General features: G+C 39.7%; 1 protein-coding gene across 1 annotated transcript in view; it reads right to left on the bottom strand.

Annotated features, from left to right (window-relative positions):
* Nucleotides 1-17,216, bottom strand: part of LOC145768543 (sodium/hydrogen exchanger 9B2-like) — a 150,295-nt gene that overhangs the window by 19,233 nt on the left and 113,846 nt on the right. Inside the window, exons 12-14 of the mRNA XM_082580054.1 lie at nt 16,825-16,977; nt 16,044-16,152; nt 4,637-4,773 (exon numbers count right to left, since the gene is read on the bottom strand). Of these exons, the coding sequence (XP_082436180.1) occupies nt 4,637-4,773; nt 16,044-16,152; nt 16,825-16,977 (399 nt within the window). The remainder of the gene's footprint in view (nt 1-4,636; nt 4,774-16,043; nt 16,153-16,824; nt 16,978-17,216) is intronic.

Here is a 17,216-nt window from a genome sequence, read left to right as displayed (position 1 = left end):
ATTTTATTGACCTAAGGAATGACTGATTGAACCATTGTTTCTTGTGTTTCGTATTTGAAAGAAGGCTGTATCAACAAAAAAGAAATTTAAATTGACGAAAAAACATTAAAATTCTCAACAGAATATATTAGGCTCATCTGAAGGCTGTATATTATTGTATAAGCAGGCAACAAACTGCACAATAAATATCACTTTCACCATAAACAAGAGTTGAAATGTCACATGAAGTGATGTTCCCGTATTAAAGTTGTTGCCTCTTTGGCCAGAACTTTGCAAAGCATCGTAAAACTGGTTTCTACAGATGCAGACGTAGGCTGATAGTATTGGAGTACACTGTACACAGGTGGTAAAACATTTGGACTTATCATGCTCATTATTCAGGAAATGTCATTGTTTTGCGTCTTTATTGAATATTGTAAGAGTTAGGTCACGTCGTAAGGAGAGACGAAGATTATGTCGAAAGAAGAATAAAACGATTAGAAGTTAATAAAAAAGAGCGAAGAAGGCCGAAAAGAAGATGGAGAGATTGTGTGACAAAATATATAGAAATATTGGGAGTGAAGGAAGAAGATGCTGCTCACAGACTTATGTGGAAGACTGCAGTCTGCATCGGCGACTCCACTTCAAGTGGAAATAAAGCCAAAAGAAAAAGGTTAGATGTAGCAGTTAATGCGCAAGTATCTTCTCCAAAATCATAGTCCAGGGGTTCCCAAACTTTCTGTTCATCGGTACCCTTTGGTCAATTTATAGATTCGCTCGTGTACCCCCAAAATTTTCTCATATTTTTGACTTAGAAAATTTAGATATTGCAACAAATTAACAGTAGAGCTGCATTAAAAGAGTGCATCCATGATATTTTGTACCAATCAAAGCACACAAAGTTAATCATAACAATGTAATCCAAGGTTAAACAAACACTACAATCAATCAAACAAACAATATATCTGCTGAATAAGCCCAGCAATCCTAGCTAATGTGATGGATGAGCCTGCTTTTTAGCAACAAGCTCATTACTACGAGGTGAAACATTAGCAACAGCACAACGAAGATCATGTTCAGGTGTTTTGAGCTGTGATCTGCTTTTTGATTTGATTCCAAGCAGCACTGAAAATGTTGACTCCACACAACCATGCTGATGGTAACAACAACAATGCATGAATAGCAGGTTCCGCAATCTTTTTGAACGACTTGCACATCGTAAACCAAAAACCACTTAAATTTCTCTCAGAGTACACATCGCGTGCAAAGCCATCATGTTGGAGTTCAATCAGTTCCTCTTGCTTGGACAAAATAAGTCATGTGAACTTGGTAGTTACTGTAGTTGTGGTTAAAGCTTCTACTGGGGTGAAAATGTGACTTACTAAGGAGTTCTTAATCTCAGGTCTTCAAATTATTAACATCATCAGGTGATAAAAAATATTTTAAGGCAGATTAGAAGTTATGGAAAGAATATCCTTATACTTAATCTAATGTACCCCTTGAAAAGTCGAAATGTACCCCTGGGGGTACATGTACCCCAGTTTGGGAACCCCTGTCATAGTCCTTGCATTGCTTGCACCTCTTTTCTTATGGCGTAGTTGGCACATTCCATCATTTCTTTAAGCCTGACTCATAACTACCTAGATATACGGCCTGATTTGTCACATTCTGCAAAATCTTCCAGATTTTTCCAACTTTTGGTAACTTGTCTGAATGAAATTTTCTAAAAGTTATTATTTTAATGTGTCTTCCCCAGGTGACAAAATAGGTTTTCATAGTATCAGGTGTTAAAAAACAAAAATAATTTAATTTATAAAATTTCAGTCAGACTGTTAATTAGTTTGGTTTTGAATCTTGATCCTCGAACTGACAAAGTCTTCGGTGGGTTAGTTTTGGTAGTTTCGCATACTTGTACACAATGTACAGGCTTTTGATGCAGGGCTGGTTACCGAAATTGACAGAGTGAAGTTTTCTTATTATTGTTGAAGTGTTGTTGCCGAAAAATTATTCCATTCACTAGGTGGCGCTGAATAGAGAGCAGTCCTGAAGTACGTTGCTCAAGTGCACACCCAAAGAGCTGAACCAGCGCCACGTGATCTTGAATCGGGCGCTTTACTGTTGAGCTAATGGGGCGAACGCTGAGCTAACAGGGTGGACAATTACTCGCTAGTAGTCTGATTGGGCGTATTTTAACTTACTTTTCTCTTTTTCTAATGCTTCTCTTAGGGAAGAAAACGCTTTCATATCATTACGAGTCAGGAAAAAGCAAAAAAAAAACTTAGAAAATTTCAATCGGACTGTAGCAGTAACTAAAATATGATAAACCACTCCGCGTCTCCAGGTAGCGATATCTGACCATACAATCGTATTGGTTTTTAATGTTAAGTAGCTACAGTACCAAACCAGGCGTTTGCAAGCTATCTTTTGCTTGAGAAAACGATTCGTCAGCCTCGATGACAATCTTTTGCACTATCATATTGCTGTCTATCCAGGGAATCTCATTTGTTTTATTGGGTTTATCCTACTGTACATAGGCCTACTGAGCGTTGCCTGACATCAGAGCAAAATACTTTGTAAATCTATATCTCCGGCGTCAATGCAATACCGGAAAAGCTTAAAAAAATTTCACTTATTCCGAAATGTCCTCACAAAAAAGATATGAGGCTACTTGAGGCACAGAAAATCACATCTTCAATAGAAGTCATTATGTTCCTGTTTCCTGTCGTTTGTATAGCGTATTTTGCCTTCGAGTTTACACACGCATTTTGACCAGTTTCCATGCTTTTGACGAGAATTTTGCTTCTTTGTGATAACCAGCATCTCAATGGTCAACAGCTTTTCGACCAATTTCTAGAAAACTTGAGATTTTGTAGAAAAAAATTTCCAATTTTGCTTGTTTTAATATTGCCCTTAAGCAACTGCGGTATGCAAACTAATAAAATACGCTGGCTAAACGTTCGAAATTGAAAATAGCAGAGTACAAATCTCGACCGAACTAAAGGAATACAAATAAGACATAATAATTTTTCAATAGCAAAAATCATAGTCAATTATACGAGAAGTAGGTTAAAACCATAATAGGTGGTCTACAATGTACACTAACACTGTATGAAACAGTCGTAATAAAGACGGATCTAGTAACTGACCGTCTGCTCATAAATGCTAGAAAAATAATTAATTATTGACGGTTAAAATTTTAGAAATTTTGAAAAGGGGCCATGGTCTCTCCTTGGCTACGCCTATGAGTGCGAATATGTTACATGTAAAAATATACTCGAAATCAAACTCTCTAAATGTTATATGTTTGCAGTGGCGTATATTTCAGGTGTTCAAGGTGTTCACTAAACAATCGCGAAAACCAAGGCAACATTGTTTTTATCTTGAATTTGTCGATTTTTGTGATCGTTTAAACTACTTTTTTTTTAAATCAGTTTGCTTGCCCTTTTAAAATCCTTATGAATTTTTTTCTTTACGGTTGACTAACTTCACGCGTTCTCTTCAGAAATTTAGAGTGGAATTTATTTGTTTCTTTTAACTTCTAATATTATCTTATAAGTTTCCCTATTATGATGGGCTGGAGAAAACGGCCAAAAATAATATATAAACAAAAGCCTTCAAAATAGAAAATTGAAAGCAGTGCATGCTTTTGCACAGTCTTAGACGAGCTTAGGTGTTCAAAACAGAATTTGAACAGTTTTACGTCATTATGTACAGTACGTATTTCTCTCGGATGGCGAGTAAAGAGCTTCAGAATCTATTATAATCAGCTGTTGGTTAAACTTTTAAAATGGCGAGCAATTAGTTCAAACTGAAGTGCTTTTGTAATATGAAGATTTGATTTCCATAGTCGTAAAGTAAAACATTTTTTTGGGGGGGGAGGGGAGAGCAAACTAAATTTGACAAAGTTTTCAAAATTTTCCCATATGTTATCTTTACAAATGAGTTTTCAAAAACCCAACGTTACTCATAATTTCTGAGGTAGTGTAGTCTAATAATTCCACAGGCATCAACTTGGCCGTGTACAAAAACACAGGCAACAACACGTACAACAGCAAAACAAGGCTAAATTAAGTGTAAAAAGTCCAAGGGGTTGCGAAAAAAATGTTTATTCAAGATACATTTGCTACATTCACTTCCGGGCATTTCAAATAAGGCACAACGCATTTCCAAATTTTGTTTCGTTTGATAGTACACTTATGGGGTTTATAGAGATTTTTTTCATATTTGATCTACCTTTTCTGCCAAAGAGTAAAAGAAATCCACTACAGTGAAGATTTAGGATGTATGGTCATTTTATTTTTGTTTGGATGCGTTTGATTTAACTAGTTGATTTAAATTACCCTTTTGCTGCAAATGCAATCTTAACTTAACTTAGCCATGCTGACTTTATCAGTATCATTTCTCTATCCAAGAAGAGTTTTTACGTAAGCTACAAACGAGACAATCTTTATATCTGAAACTACCACAGATAATATAAAAAGATGACCTTTTGAGATGAGGTTATGTTTCAATAATTATGTCTTACCTTATTTTATTGCATGGCTCATGACATCTTAGATTTTGTAAGATAATATTCTTTATCAAAGATACAAGCTCGAAAGTCAAACCAGTCACTCTCTGCCTCAAATGCAAAATCATTAACGACACCAACACCAACCTGCACTGTTGCCTTTGGAATCCAAGATATTGAAGTCAAAAACTTCTCCTTGTGCGTCCACCCGAGGAAAGATACAGCGTTGCCAGCCACAGTTAATCTGATAGCCAGGCAGATGAACATGGTGGCGACAGTTAAACCTAAACCAAACACAAATCATGCACCGTTTATACTAGGGATTTCTGAAAGTGCCGGATGCGAAGTTACCTTCTCGGAGAAGGGTGCGTTAATTAAAAGAGTGGCCAGGTGTTTTAGCAGCAAAAATGTTATTCTTGATTTTTTCTGATCTAAAGCGATGCTTCTTTGGTAAATCCATCCCAAACTTTTTATAATCTAACAAATTCAATTTGTCAACTGCTCCCTGCAATATTGCTCAGAAATGGAAGCTGTTCAAAGCAATTGCGCGAGTCTCCTAAAAGTCAACAGTTGTGAACTGAACAAATGGCGCTTGAGCAGGTGACAATTAGCTTGCAACATTTCAGCAAGTGGCCGAAGTTGGCAAATGGTGAAACTGAGCAAACAACAACTGAGCAAAGCCAAAGCTTGGCATGTCACAACTCAGCAAGTTCAGTTTAACAAGCGACGACCAAGCAAGTCCGAATTGAACAAGTAAATCTTATTTGCTGTCTTGGCAGTAGCTGAATTGTACTTGCAAAGAAAGTATTTGCTGAGTTGTCGCATGCCGAATGGTCTGACGACCCAATTGTACTGCTTCCTAAAAAATATAAATTTAACGAATAAGTCGCGAGCCTTAAAACCATCCATTTTTTAAGGGTAGCTCTGCTGTAGGCCTACGGGTCAAGACTTGGAGTAATGTCTGCGCATTTTGTAATTTATTTTCAAGTTATAATTTGTAAAGATCTAAGTTTATAAACAGTATTAGCCTACCGGTATATGTATTGTTGTTGCATCCTGGGCATACACGCAGTTGATGATTTTAGCCTATAAGAGATCACAAATGACGACCTGTTTTAGCCTGATGTTGCGGGTTCGTTGATGCTAAAAGCGAAACTCAATCTATCGTATAAGAGATCATTTTGAATTAGTTTTTACAGATTTGTAACTCTGGGCCAAGCTTGACTGGAAAGTATTGTTTCATTTCTGAGAAATGTGATTAAAATACCATTATCTGAAAATGATGAAGAAGATCTGTGAAGAAGATCTGGCAACACTTTTGCGTGACGCATACCAACGCTCTTGATTTCCATGGTCTAGACACCTAATTACTAGGACAAGTTTTCTAAGACCTAAAAAGTCGAAAAATATAATTTCATTTTTTGGAATATATGACAGCATGACTTTATTTTATAAGCATCAAATTTACGTTAATCTTCGTGTTTAACAGCTCGCATGCAAGTTTTTACATGTATTTTGAAAAATAATATATTCAAACGAACAAAATTTATTTTACTTCAAAATCACTGCAGAAATTCAAAAGTCTAACCATAATGCATCTTACCCAGGGTTTCCCAAACTTTGGTCCGCGGACCATTGGTGGTCTGCGACGACTGCACACTGCACAAGTAGTGCGTGGCGATATGACAAGAAATTAAAAAGTCACACGTATACGTTGTACAGTACGTACCATGTCAAAGATAATTGCCGCAGTTATTTACAACTTAAATGATTTGCTTAATTGATACACAGTTGATTTTCTCTGACGCTACACAACATTTGGAATTGCTTTCTGCACATTTCAAGAAATACTTTTTAAAAGAGACATATGAGAATTTTGACTGGATTTTAAACCCTTTTGTTGTTACAAAGACTGATCTGTCAGGACGCGAAGAAGAAGAATTGGCCGAATTATCATCTGATCGAACTTTAATGCTTAGTTTCAATCAAACAGCTGTTGCATCTTTCTGGTTGAGTGTTGTGGAGGAATACCCATTGCTATCGCAAAAGGCAACTAAAATTTTATCACCTTTTCCCACCACCTACATGTGTGAAACAGCATTTTCAGCTCTTACCAACATGAAGACAAAATACAGGCCCGGACTTTCCGTGGACCCTGACTTATGAGTTTGCCTTTCACAAATAACTCCGAGAATTGATGACTTATGCAATAAGAAGCAATCCCATCCGTCCCATTGATGTTGTCAGTTCGTTAAATAAACAAAATTCGGTTTTATTCATTTTTATCTTTCTATTGGTGGTCCGCGAATAAACAGATTCACAAATAGTGGTCCGTGGCCCAAAAAAGTTGGGGAAACCCTGAATTAACCAATAAGCAGTCAATTAAATTTCATGTAGTGGGCTACCGATAGGCCCTATACAATGTTTGCGTCTGCAAAACTTCTGTTTGGAAGAAGTATTGATTTTAAAAAGGGAAAATTATTGCTCCACATATGCTGAAGTAGGCTGGCATTTTAACAATTTTACATACAATGCTTGACAGCTTGAGAAATATCTGGTCTACTCTGTAATATTGGAAACGTGCCTTTAAACTTTTAATTTTTTGAGAGAAATTGCCCTTTAAGTTTGTACGTTGTATTTCGCATTTACCTTACACGTTTTCTATGACCTCTTAATTGGCCGCTTTAAATAGGCTTTCGTGACAGCGTTGCTGCATTTCTACACTAATTGCAATACTAAGTTCACTCGTTTTAGTGCCCCAGTCATGTGGGCGTTTATGTTGCTAGTTTATGTTGAAGTCTGAGTACTGGTTGAGATTCAAATAATGTTATCTGTTTGCGTATGACAGTTCGTCAAGAGATAGTTAGCTGTCAAGGATTTCGTGTAAAAGTACATGGTATCGAAGATAGATTCGATGCAAGCAACAAAGTCACAGATGAACTTCCAACAAGGAAATTTTGCAGAAAATTTTAAAAAGTGGAGGCAGATGATACAGACCTCCATACAGTTAACGTTTAGCGGGCCTCCGTCTGCGAAGTCAACTGTCGAGAAATGCAGTTACTTGCTGCTCCATATTGGACAAGAGGGGCGTGACATATATAATTCAAGACATTGGCAGAACACGAAACAAAAGTCATTTCTAGATAAAATTAAGCATTTCTGCAAGCTCAGAAAAACATCACTTGAACGTCATAAGTTATTTGTTGGAACTCAAGGACAGGATGAGCCATTCGATTCATTTGTTACCGATCTCCGTTTGATGGCAGGTCTTTGTGAGCTTGGCAACCTACGCGACAGCCTGAAAAGTGATAACCTGGTGAGAGGCGTAACGTCGGACGATATACGTGTAAAAAAAAAGAAAAAAGAACGGAATCCAACGCTGGAACGTTGCATTGAAATTGTGCTAGGCGAAGAGATTTCTCAACTGCAAATCACTCACGTGTTCCCTGAATATTCATACGTTAATTTCGCGAAGTTTTCAAGCCATAGTCACCACTTCAAGCCACAGGATAGATAGAAGCCAACAAAGAAATGGACCAAACTGTTCTATTTGTGATTATAAGCATGGGAGGAAATGCCCAGCAGAAGGGAAGAAATGCCACAACTGTGGACGTTTGAATCACTTTGCTTTCGTTTGTAGAAATCGACCAGTTCATCAGCTAACAATCGAAGACAATGATGGTGAATCATCATATTTTATTGGCATTATAGACAAAAATAACTCCAATCCTGACAAAAGTTTGTAAATATTTTAATGGCTGACTACAATTTCCATGTAAAGCTTAAATTGGACTCTGGAGCTCAAGTTAACATTATTTCAAAAAACGTTTTTGAAACGTTTTCTCATCTAAGTGAAATGTCTCCTATCAATGCCACGCTAACTGCTTAGGGAGGAACTATTATTAGCCCTCAGTGAAAAATGACCTTGAATTGCAAATATAGAGACGTCGTTAAAAACTACACATTCACCGCTATTGTTTGCCTAAAATTATGTAAACTACTGCAACGGGTTTAATGAAAATTGTTTTACAAGAACATCATATGCCAACTCTCCCATACTTGTTACCTTGCCGTGGTGGGGAGGCTTGAGTACCTCAAGAATCCTGTGGGCTATACCGACGGGTGCTCGTAGCCCCTGGCAGATCTAACCATGTCGGGCAGGTTACAGGTGAGAGGTCTGACAAAAGGCAGTACAACATCCGGGTATACGGAGCCCGTCAGCCTTGGACGGCAGTTCGTCTAGGGAAAGGCAAACCCTGATTCAAAACCTCCGCTGTCTTGCGGCTACACCCAGTCCTGGAAAAGGCTACGGGAGTCAACCCAGACAGAAAATCCGGAGTGCAGTACGTGAGTAGGTCGACTGTCAAACTCTGACATCCTTCCGGCAACTCCTGCAGCCAAACCGTCGTCGAGCATCACGCTTTGCGTTCCCTCGGACCACGCCGGAGAGGCAGAGAGAGGGGTCCTGTTGTGTTTTTGGGCAGCGCAAGACCTCCATACAGACGCCCAGGCCAGCACTCTGGAGAGGCCACTCCAGTCGCCCCCATCCCTGGGTGCGAAAAACAACCCGGAGGACAGCAGTCTACGGGTTATAAGTCTTTGCTAAATTGACGTAAAAGCTAGACACCACGGGTTGTCTTCGACAGTGGGAAAGATCCTCGAAATCCTACTGGTTCAGCTACCGCCCGCTTTAAGCCGGGCAGCCCCCGGCCAGTTAGGTGCTGACCCGTCACGACTTACCTGCTTTATTGGGTGTGTGGAGCTTAGAGTCTTACTCGATAGGTGGGTTGTATGCCATACACCAGACAACAAAGTAAGAAATAACAGAAGTAAACAGAAAACTCCAGCCATTCGTATTGCAAGCTGGAATGTACGAACTATGCGTACTGGTCTATCCGACGACTTAAGAGATATACAGGACTTTCGTAAGACTGCAGTGATCGATCGCGAACTCTGCAGATTGAACATTGATATAGCTGCTTTGCAAGAAAAGACTTATTGACAGTGGGTCCCTAAAGGAGGACTCCTATACCTTCTTGGGATGAAACCAGAGAACATGGGGTTGGGTTTGCCGTTAGAAATACCATGCTGCACATGATAGAACCCGCTACGGGAGGCACAAAAAGAATCCTTACACTGCGCCTTTCCACGCATGAAGGTCCTGCAAACCTCGTGTGTGTGTATGCGCCAACACTGCAGGCCACACCTGAAGCCAAGGATCAGTTCTATGAGCAATTAGACAAGGCTGTTCAGGAAATCCCAGCATCAGAGCACAACTTTGTCTTGGGGGACTTCAACGCCAGGGTGGGCGCAGACAATGAGTCTTGGCAGACTGTGCTGGGTCACCATGGGATTGGCAAAATGAACGACAACGGGCAAAGGCTCCTCGAGCTTTGCTGCTACCACAACTTTTGTGTAACAAACACTTTCTTCCAAAACAAAGCTATCCATAAAGCATCCGCAGATCGCAACGATGGCACCGGTTGGATCTAGTCATCACACGACGTACCTCTTTAAACAGCGTCTGTAACACAAGATCATACCACAGTGCAGACTGCGACACTGACCACTCTCTTGTTGCCTCATGGATATCAATAAGGCCCAAGAGGCTGCATCACATCAAGAAGAAAGGCCAGCCAAAAATTGATGTCAGCAAAACCTCCCTTCCAAACAAAAACCAGAAGTTCTTTGAACGTCTTGAAGAAAGCCTGAACATTGTCCAGACTCAAGACGCAGAACACATGTGGGAGTCACTGAGTAAGACCATCCACCGTGCAGCCGTCCAGACCTATGGAGAGAAGGAGCGGAAGAACACAGACTGGTTTGAAGCACACATCTCTATGTTTGAACCTATTATCGACCTGAAACGTAAAGCACTGCTCAGCTACAAACAAAACCCAAGCAGTCAGTACCTACAAGCCCTGAAAGCCGCCCGACACAAAGCTCAGCAAACCTCACGCCGCTGTGCAAACAACCACTGGAATCTGCTGTCAGAACGTATTCAGTTTGCATCAGACAGTGGCAACATAAGAAAAATGTATGAGGGCATCAAACAAGCAACAGGAAAACCAATCAAAAAGTGTGCCTCCTTTAAAGCATCGACTGGAGAGATCCTTACAGACAAGGACAAGCAGATGGCACGCTGGGTGGAACATTACCTGGGACTATATTCAACAGAAGACTCAGTCTCTCAAGACGTGCTAGACAACATTGAAGATCTACCTGTTATCGCAGAGCTTGATGCAGAACCTACTTTAGAAGAACTGAGTAAAGCCATTGACTCTATGCAAAGTGGAAAAGCACAGGGAGAGGATAACATTCCAGCTGAGGTCATAAAGTGTGGGAAGCCTGTCCTGCTAAAACCACTGCACGAGTTACTGCGTCTTTGTTGGAAAGAGGGCCAAGTACCGCAGTCCATGCGCAACTCCAAGATCATTACTCTGTACAAGAAAAAGGGGGATCGCACTGAATGCAACAGCTACAGAGGCATCTCTCTGCTTAGCATCGTGGGAAAAGTCTTTGCCAAAGTGGTCCTTAGGCGCCTTCAGGTATTGGCCGAAAGGGTTTACTCTGAATCTCAGTGCGGGTTCCGCGCCCAGAGGTTCACAACAGACATGATTTTCTCCGTACGACAGCTTCAAGAGAAGTGCCGTGAGCAGCAGATGCCGTTATACATCGCCTTTATTGACCTGACGAAGGCTTTTGACCTTGTCAGCAGGAGAGGCCTGTTTCAGCTACTGCAGAAGATTGGCTGTCCCCCACAGCTGCTTAGCATCATCATCTCCTTCCACAAGGACATGCAGGATGTGGTCAGCTACGACGGGGAGACCTCTGAACCCTTTGCAGTTCGATCTGGTGTAAAACAAGGATGTGTCCTTGCGCCGACTTTGTTTGGAATTTTCTTCTCTCTGTTGCTGAACTTTGCATTCGGTCACTCCACACAAGGAGTCCACTTACACACCCGCAGTGATGGGAAACTGTTTAACCTGGCCGGACTGAGAGCCAAGACAAAGGTTCGTACAGTGCTGATCAGAGAACTGTTATTTGCCGACGACGTAGCACTGTCAGCACACGTCGAGCACGAGCTGCAGCAGTTGCTCAATCAGTTTGCACACGTCTGTAAGGAATTCGCACTGACCATCAGTATCAAGAAAATAGTAGTCATGGGCCAAGATGTCTCCAAGCCACCTGTCATCACCATAGGACCAGAAGTGCTCGAAGTGACAGACCACTTCACCTACCTTGGTTCAACGGTCACCAGCAACCTGTCCTTAAATAAGGAAATCGACAGACGGATAGCCAGGGCTGCAGGAGTGATGACTCAACTCGGGGCGAGAGTGTGGAACAACAATCTTTTGACACTTAACACAAAAGTCAAAGTGTACCGTGCATGTGTTCTTAGTACTCTGCTGTACGGTAGTGAGTCCTGGACCACTTATGCCAGACAAGAAAACCGCCTTGAAAGCTTTCACCTTCGTTGCTTGAGGCGCATTCTTGGTATTTCCTGGAAGGACAGAATACCCAACACCACTGTTCTGGAACGTTCTTGCTCCCTGAGCATGCACCTTCTCCTCTGCCAGCGACGTTTACGCTGGTTGGGGCATGTTTCCAGAATGAAGGATGGGCGCATTCCAAAGGACATTCTGTACAGTGAACTTGCCACAGGAAAACGCCCAATAGGACGACCTGCATTGCGTTACAGAGACGTTTGCAAACGCGACCTGAAGCTAACTGACATAGACCCTGCCAGCTGGGAACTGATCGCAGCAAACCGCAACAGATGGCGCTACGAAGTCAGTGCGGGTCTAGCAAAGGGTCAGTCGATGTGGAGGAAGCAACTAGAGCAAAGAAGACAAAGAAGAAAAGAGAGACAGCAGCCTCAGAACTCCTCTGATTTCATATGTCCGAACTGTGGACGAGACTGCCACGCCAGGATTGGACTTCAGCCACATGAGAAGCTGCCGTACCCAGAGTGCTACCACCATCTGAAAAGATGGAAGGATGCCTACTACATATGCCAAAAGTTGCTTATTCATATCAAGATTTGCTTAGAGAATGTAACGATGTGTTAGATGGCATTGGTAGTTTTCCTAAACCTTATGAAATTGCAATTGAGGAAACTGCCACTCATGTTAAAAATTTCCGGAGATAAACATTCTTCAATTTTGGACGCCAGACCAGGCTACTGGCAAATACCGTTAGACGAAGAAATTCTAAACTTAATTTACAACATTTTCAACAAGCTTTGGAAATTACCGATTTTTACAGTTAGGCTATCGTTTGGTTTGAAGGTTTCGCAAGATGTGTTTCAGAAACGGATTCACAAACGAAGCAAGGCGTTATTGTTGACGATATTTTGCTGTGGGCTGATACTAAAAAAGAAGCAGTTGAGAACCTGAGAACAACGCTTGATCGATGCAGAAAAGTAGGTGTAGGCTAAAGCTTAATTTGGGTAAATGCAAATTTGGTCTGTCCGAAGTACCTTACCATAGAAACATTATTGGAAAAAGTGGTATCAAATCAGACCCAAATAAAATCAATGCTGTAACAAACATGAAGCCACAGAATTCAAAACCAGAACTCCAAACCTTTTTGGGATTGGTTATTTTTTGAAAAAATTTGCACCACAGCTATCCGAGATTACAACGCCATTGCGAAATCTCTTGAAGCAAGACACGTGGAAGTAGAATTCAGCAAACAACGAGCAGTACCAACACTTAACCCTTAACATACCAAGCGGGGTCTCATAGGAACCCCAGAGGTGAGTTTTTTTATCTCCCGCCTTACCTATAGCAACAATTTTTCTCCTTATCTTTGTATGTGTCATAAATTTAAGCAAGTTCAGTATAATGTAAAAAAATTAAACAATAATTTGAAACATATTCAAAAAACAACATAACGTTACCTGGGGTCCTGATGGGACCCCCATGTGCAAAAGAATGTGAAGATGGCAGTGAATGAACTGTGCGTTTATGAATATAATCCTTTGCCCAAGTAATTTGTAGAAACACATATTTTATACTGTATTACTATCTGACAGAAAAATGGAATTATTTAGTTTAGTATGTTATACTGTATAATGTATTTACATACAGTATTTTATACTGTATGTGATGCTAAGATTAAAATTTTAGTTTTTACAACACTTGAGGTAAAAACAGGGGTATGTTACAGTGTCATGAAAATGACATCAACTTTACTTACAATTTCAGCAATCTTCCTTTGTTACATTGGCTGAAAAACTGTAATCTAAGTAATGATGAAGAAGATAGACTACAATTTGGCTTGTGCTTTATACGGTTTATTCTGTATACTTTAAGAAATAAAAACGATGGGGTCCTTATAGAAGACCCCACCTTGGTAAACGACGTTGGTGAGCTAGGCTTGGTATGTTTTAAGACTACGTTACGAGGCTACCAGATACAGTTTTACAATACTTTGAACCCAAGAAACCTGTGTGTATTCAAGTTGATGCTTCTAAAGATGGACTTGGTGCAGTTTTACTGCAGCACAAAGGACCAATTGCTTATGCATCTCGTTCGTATGCTCACTCCCACCGAACAAAACTACTCTCAAATCGAAAAAGAGATGTTAGCTATTGTTTATGGTTGTGTTAAATTTCACCAGTATTTTATGGCCGACATTTTACTGTTCATTTTGATCACAAGCCAATACAGTCTATTTTCAAGAAACTATTCAAGCGCGCCACCAAGGCGACAACGTATGATGATCAAAATTTCTCCGTATGATCTCAATGTCAAATTCCGATCTGAAAAATATATATCGGTTGCAGACACGTTGTCAAGAAAGCACTCTGAAGACGTTGGTGAGCCTCAATTTGATACAGACGGCCGAGTTTTAAAGATAGCAGAATCATTTCCGGTTTCGACTGACTGTCTTGAAAACATAAGAAGTGTAGTAAAAGATTTCAGAACATTACAAGTCAAAAGTATCTGTTGAACAATTGACCCAAGCATAAAAAGAGCTTTGATATGCATGCTTGTCTTCATTGGAAACTTAGATCTGAGTATTATCTTTGAATGATGGTTTAATTTTGAGAGGTGAACGTATCGTTTGCCTTTTTTACTTCGTAAAGAAATGCTTGAAATGTTGCACCTATGTCATTTTAAGAATTGTGAATGATGATGAATATGTGCCTGATCTGATACAGACGTTGGCGATCATGGTCTTCCAAACTTCTCTTTCATTTGCCATTCGTATAAAATCGTTCGTTTTGACTGTTGTGTTTGTGGCCCATTGATTCAAGCTGTTAAAGAATTGTGAAATGTACCGAAAAAGCACGAGATTTGTTTTATTGGCCTGGTATGACCGTTGGTATTAATAATTTGATTTCTATTTGGGACACCTGTAAACAATTGAAGTACAACAATCTCAAAGAGCTTTTGGTTCCTTATGAACCACCCAGTAACCCATGGAAAATTGTCGGGGCAGATTTGTTTTTTCTGGAACAATGCTAGTTATTTGTGGTTGACAAAAACAATATAGATTTTTTTTAAATTACTTTGTTAAACAGGACCACTAGTCAAGACGTGATTCATCACATAAAGTCCTTTTTTCGCAGACTTGGTTTTCCAAAAACCTTCCGATCAGATAATATCCCTCCATTTCAATCAAAAGAGTTTGCAAATTTTTGCAATAGTTGGAAAATTAGTGATCGAACTTCTATAGCCCATTATATTCCCAGTCAAAATGGATTTGTAAAAGAGTTTGTCTAAACTGCAAAACGTTTATTATATAAAGCTTTTAGCAACTACCTTGACCCTTATCTGAGTATTTTAGATTACAGAAACACACCTATTGGACCTGAAGGATCCCCTGCTCAGTTGTTAATGGGGAGAGATTGCGAGAATACCAAAGACTGATAACTAGTTAAAACCCGTCTCAGTCGACTCCGATATTGTGAATAAAAACAATTTGTAAAATATTGTGCACGCAACAAAAGGTGTTATGATCGTTCAAGCAGACCCATGAAACTTCTTGTTAATGGTCAAAATGTTTGTCACAGAGTTGGTAGAAAATGCTCAGTAGCATTGGCTCATTTCTGTCAAGTATGACTGGTCAGCTTTTGATCATTCACTATAGTTTTGACTTTTCTCAAAGAAATACATCTTTTATAATAAACTTGTTTTTGGCTTTTAAATGGCTTTTTAATGGCGCACAAGTCTGTTAGTCGGTTGTATGTACAAGAACATTTTGGGTAGAGGGCAATTGCCCCTTGCTGGCAATTTCCCATTTGGGAATTGTATTCCGTGATCTACAATCATTATCTTTTTTAGCAGAAGTGATTTCATAAACTTATAGCTTTTTGACGTTCACCACTAAATAATTCCGGATTTATAGTTATTGTCTTCTTGAAACCAAGTAGTAATTAGGCTATACAGTAAGCTAATACCTTCACACGAGACATATGTGCACTTTAGAATTTATTGCAAGTAGGCCCACGCTAATTGTTTCTGCAGTAGAAGGTTTGTGAAAGCAACTGATAAGTGAAAGTCGGAACCTTAGCAAAAAACTTCAAAGAATTTTTTCTTACCGACAGTGTGTCCTGACAGCTGACTCAAATTGACATTTGCTCCAGTCAATCCAAAAAGTAAGGGTTGAAGCAAAAACCACAAAGACTTGTAAACGCTGCCAACTTCTTCCTAAAATGCAAGAGAGGTGTCATTTATTATCGTTCCTTTCGTTCCGTATAAATGTACACACGATGTTTTGTTTCAACTTTGGCCGCAGATTCCGCTTTCTATCATAGCCTATAATACGTAAAAAAGCTAGTCATTACCTGAACATTTAGATTTTTGATGTGGATTATTATCACTTGCAACATTTTGTACAAATTTACACACTGTAGGCCTATATGCTTGAAGAACGTATCATTTTTAAAAAGAGAATTTTTTTACCTAGCTCTATTACCAAATATTTAATAGAAAGGAATTTACTACATCTTCTTTTATTTATAACCTATCCGAGAGAAGAATCCCCACAGAAGGATAGCATGCTTTGCATTGGTCAGTTGGCCTTAAAATGTTGTAGGGTGGAGTGGTAGATTTACAGTATAGTATTGGCCTATAGTTGATTCATAGTTTTGAGTTTTGGAAATCATTTTCATTAGTTGAATTCCCAAGCACATGTAGGCTAACACTTATGAATATAGGTCATCCATTTCTTTTCGGTATAGACATTTGTGCCAGGATAGCCTACATCAGTGGCATGTTGACATTGCTGTGTGGGACCAATGGTCGTTGAAAACATTGCAGTTTGCAAAAAGGTTGCAGTTATTTTGAAACTGAAAATGTTTAGACTTTTTATAAACTTACTGTCTGTTCTTGAGGCCAACCAATAGAAGCAACAAATGAACAGGTCAAAGTTGCAAGAGTTCCAGCTCCAGAGACACCGATGATGTTCGTGGCAAAGATGAGGAACCAGGAAGTCATCAACAAGAGAATGATGCGGTCTCGAACAATATTGTGCTAAACAATTGCCATACTTTATTGAAGTTGTTGTGCCACATTGCAAGTCATATTAAGGGCAATGAAAAGTTATTAAAGTTACGATCAAATTTTTCTTCTTCTGGAATGTAGACGAAATAAAGCAATCTGTGAAACTGGTAAAGGCAATCTGTGAAACTGGTAGTGTAAAGGCATAATACATGTTATGCCCTGAGACGCCATGCAATGGTAATTACGCAGCACTGTGCGCGTACCTGCCG

This window comes from Aplidium turbinatum, chromosome 4, assembly GCF_918807975.1.
Source record: "Aplidium turbinatum chromosome 4, kaAplTurb1.1, whole genome shotgun sequence".
NCBI classification, from domain to species: domain Eukaryota; kingdom Metazoa; phylum Chordata; class Ascidiacea; order Aplousobranchia; family Polyclinidae; genus Aplidium; species Aplidium turbinatum.
The sequence above is the reverse complement of the archived record's forward strand: the minus strand, read 5'-3'. Positions and strand labels throughout refer to the sequence as shown.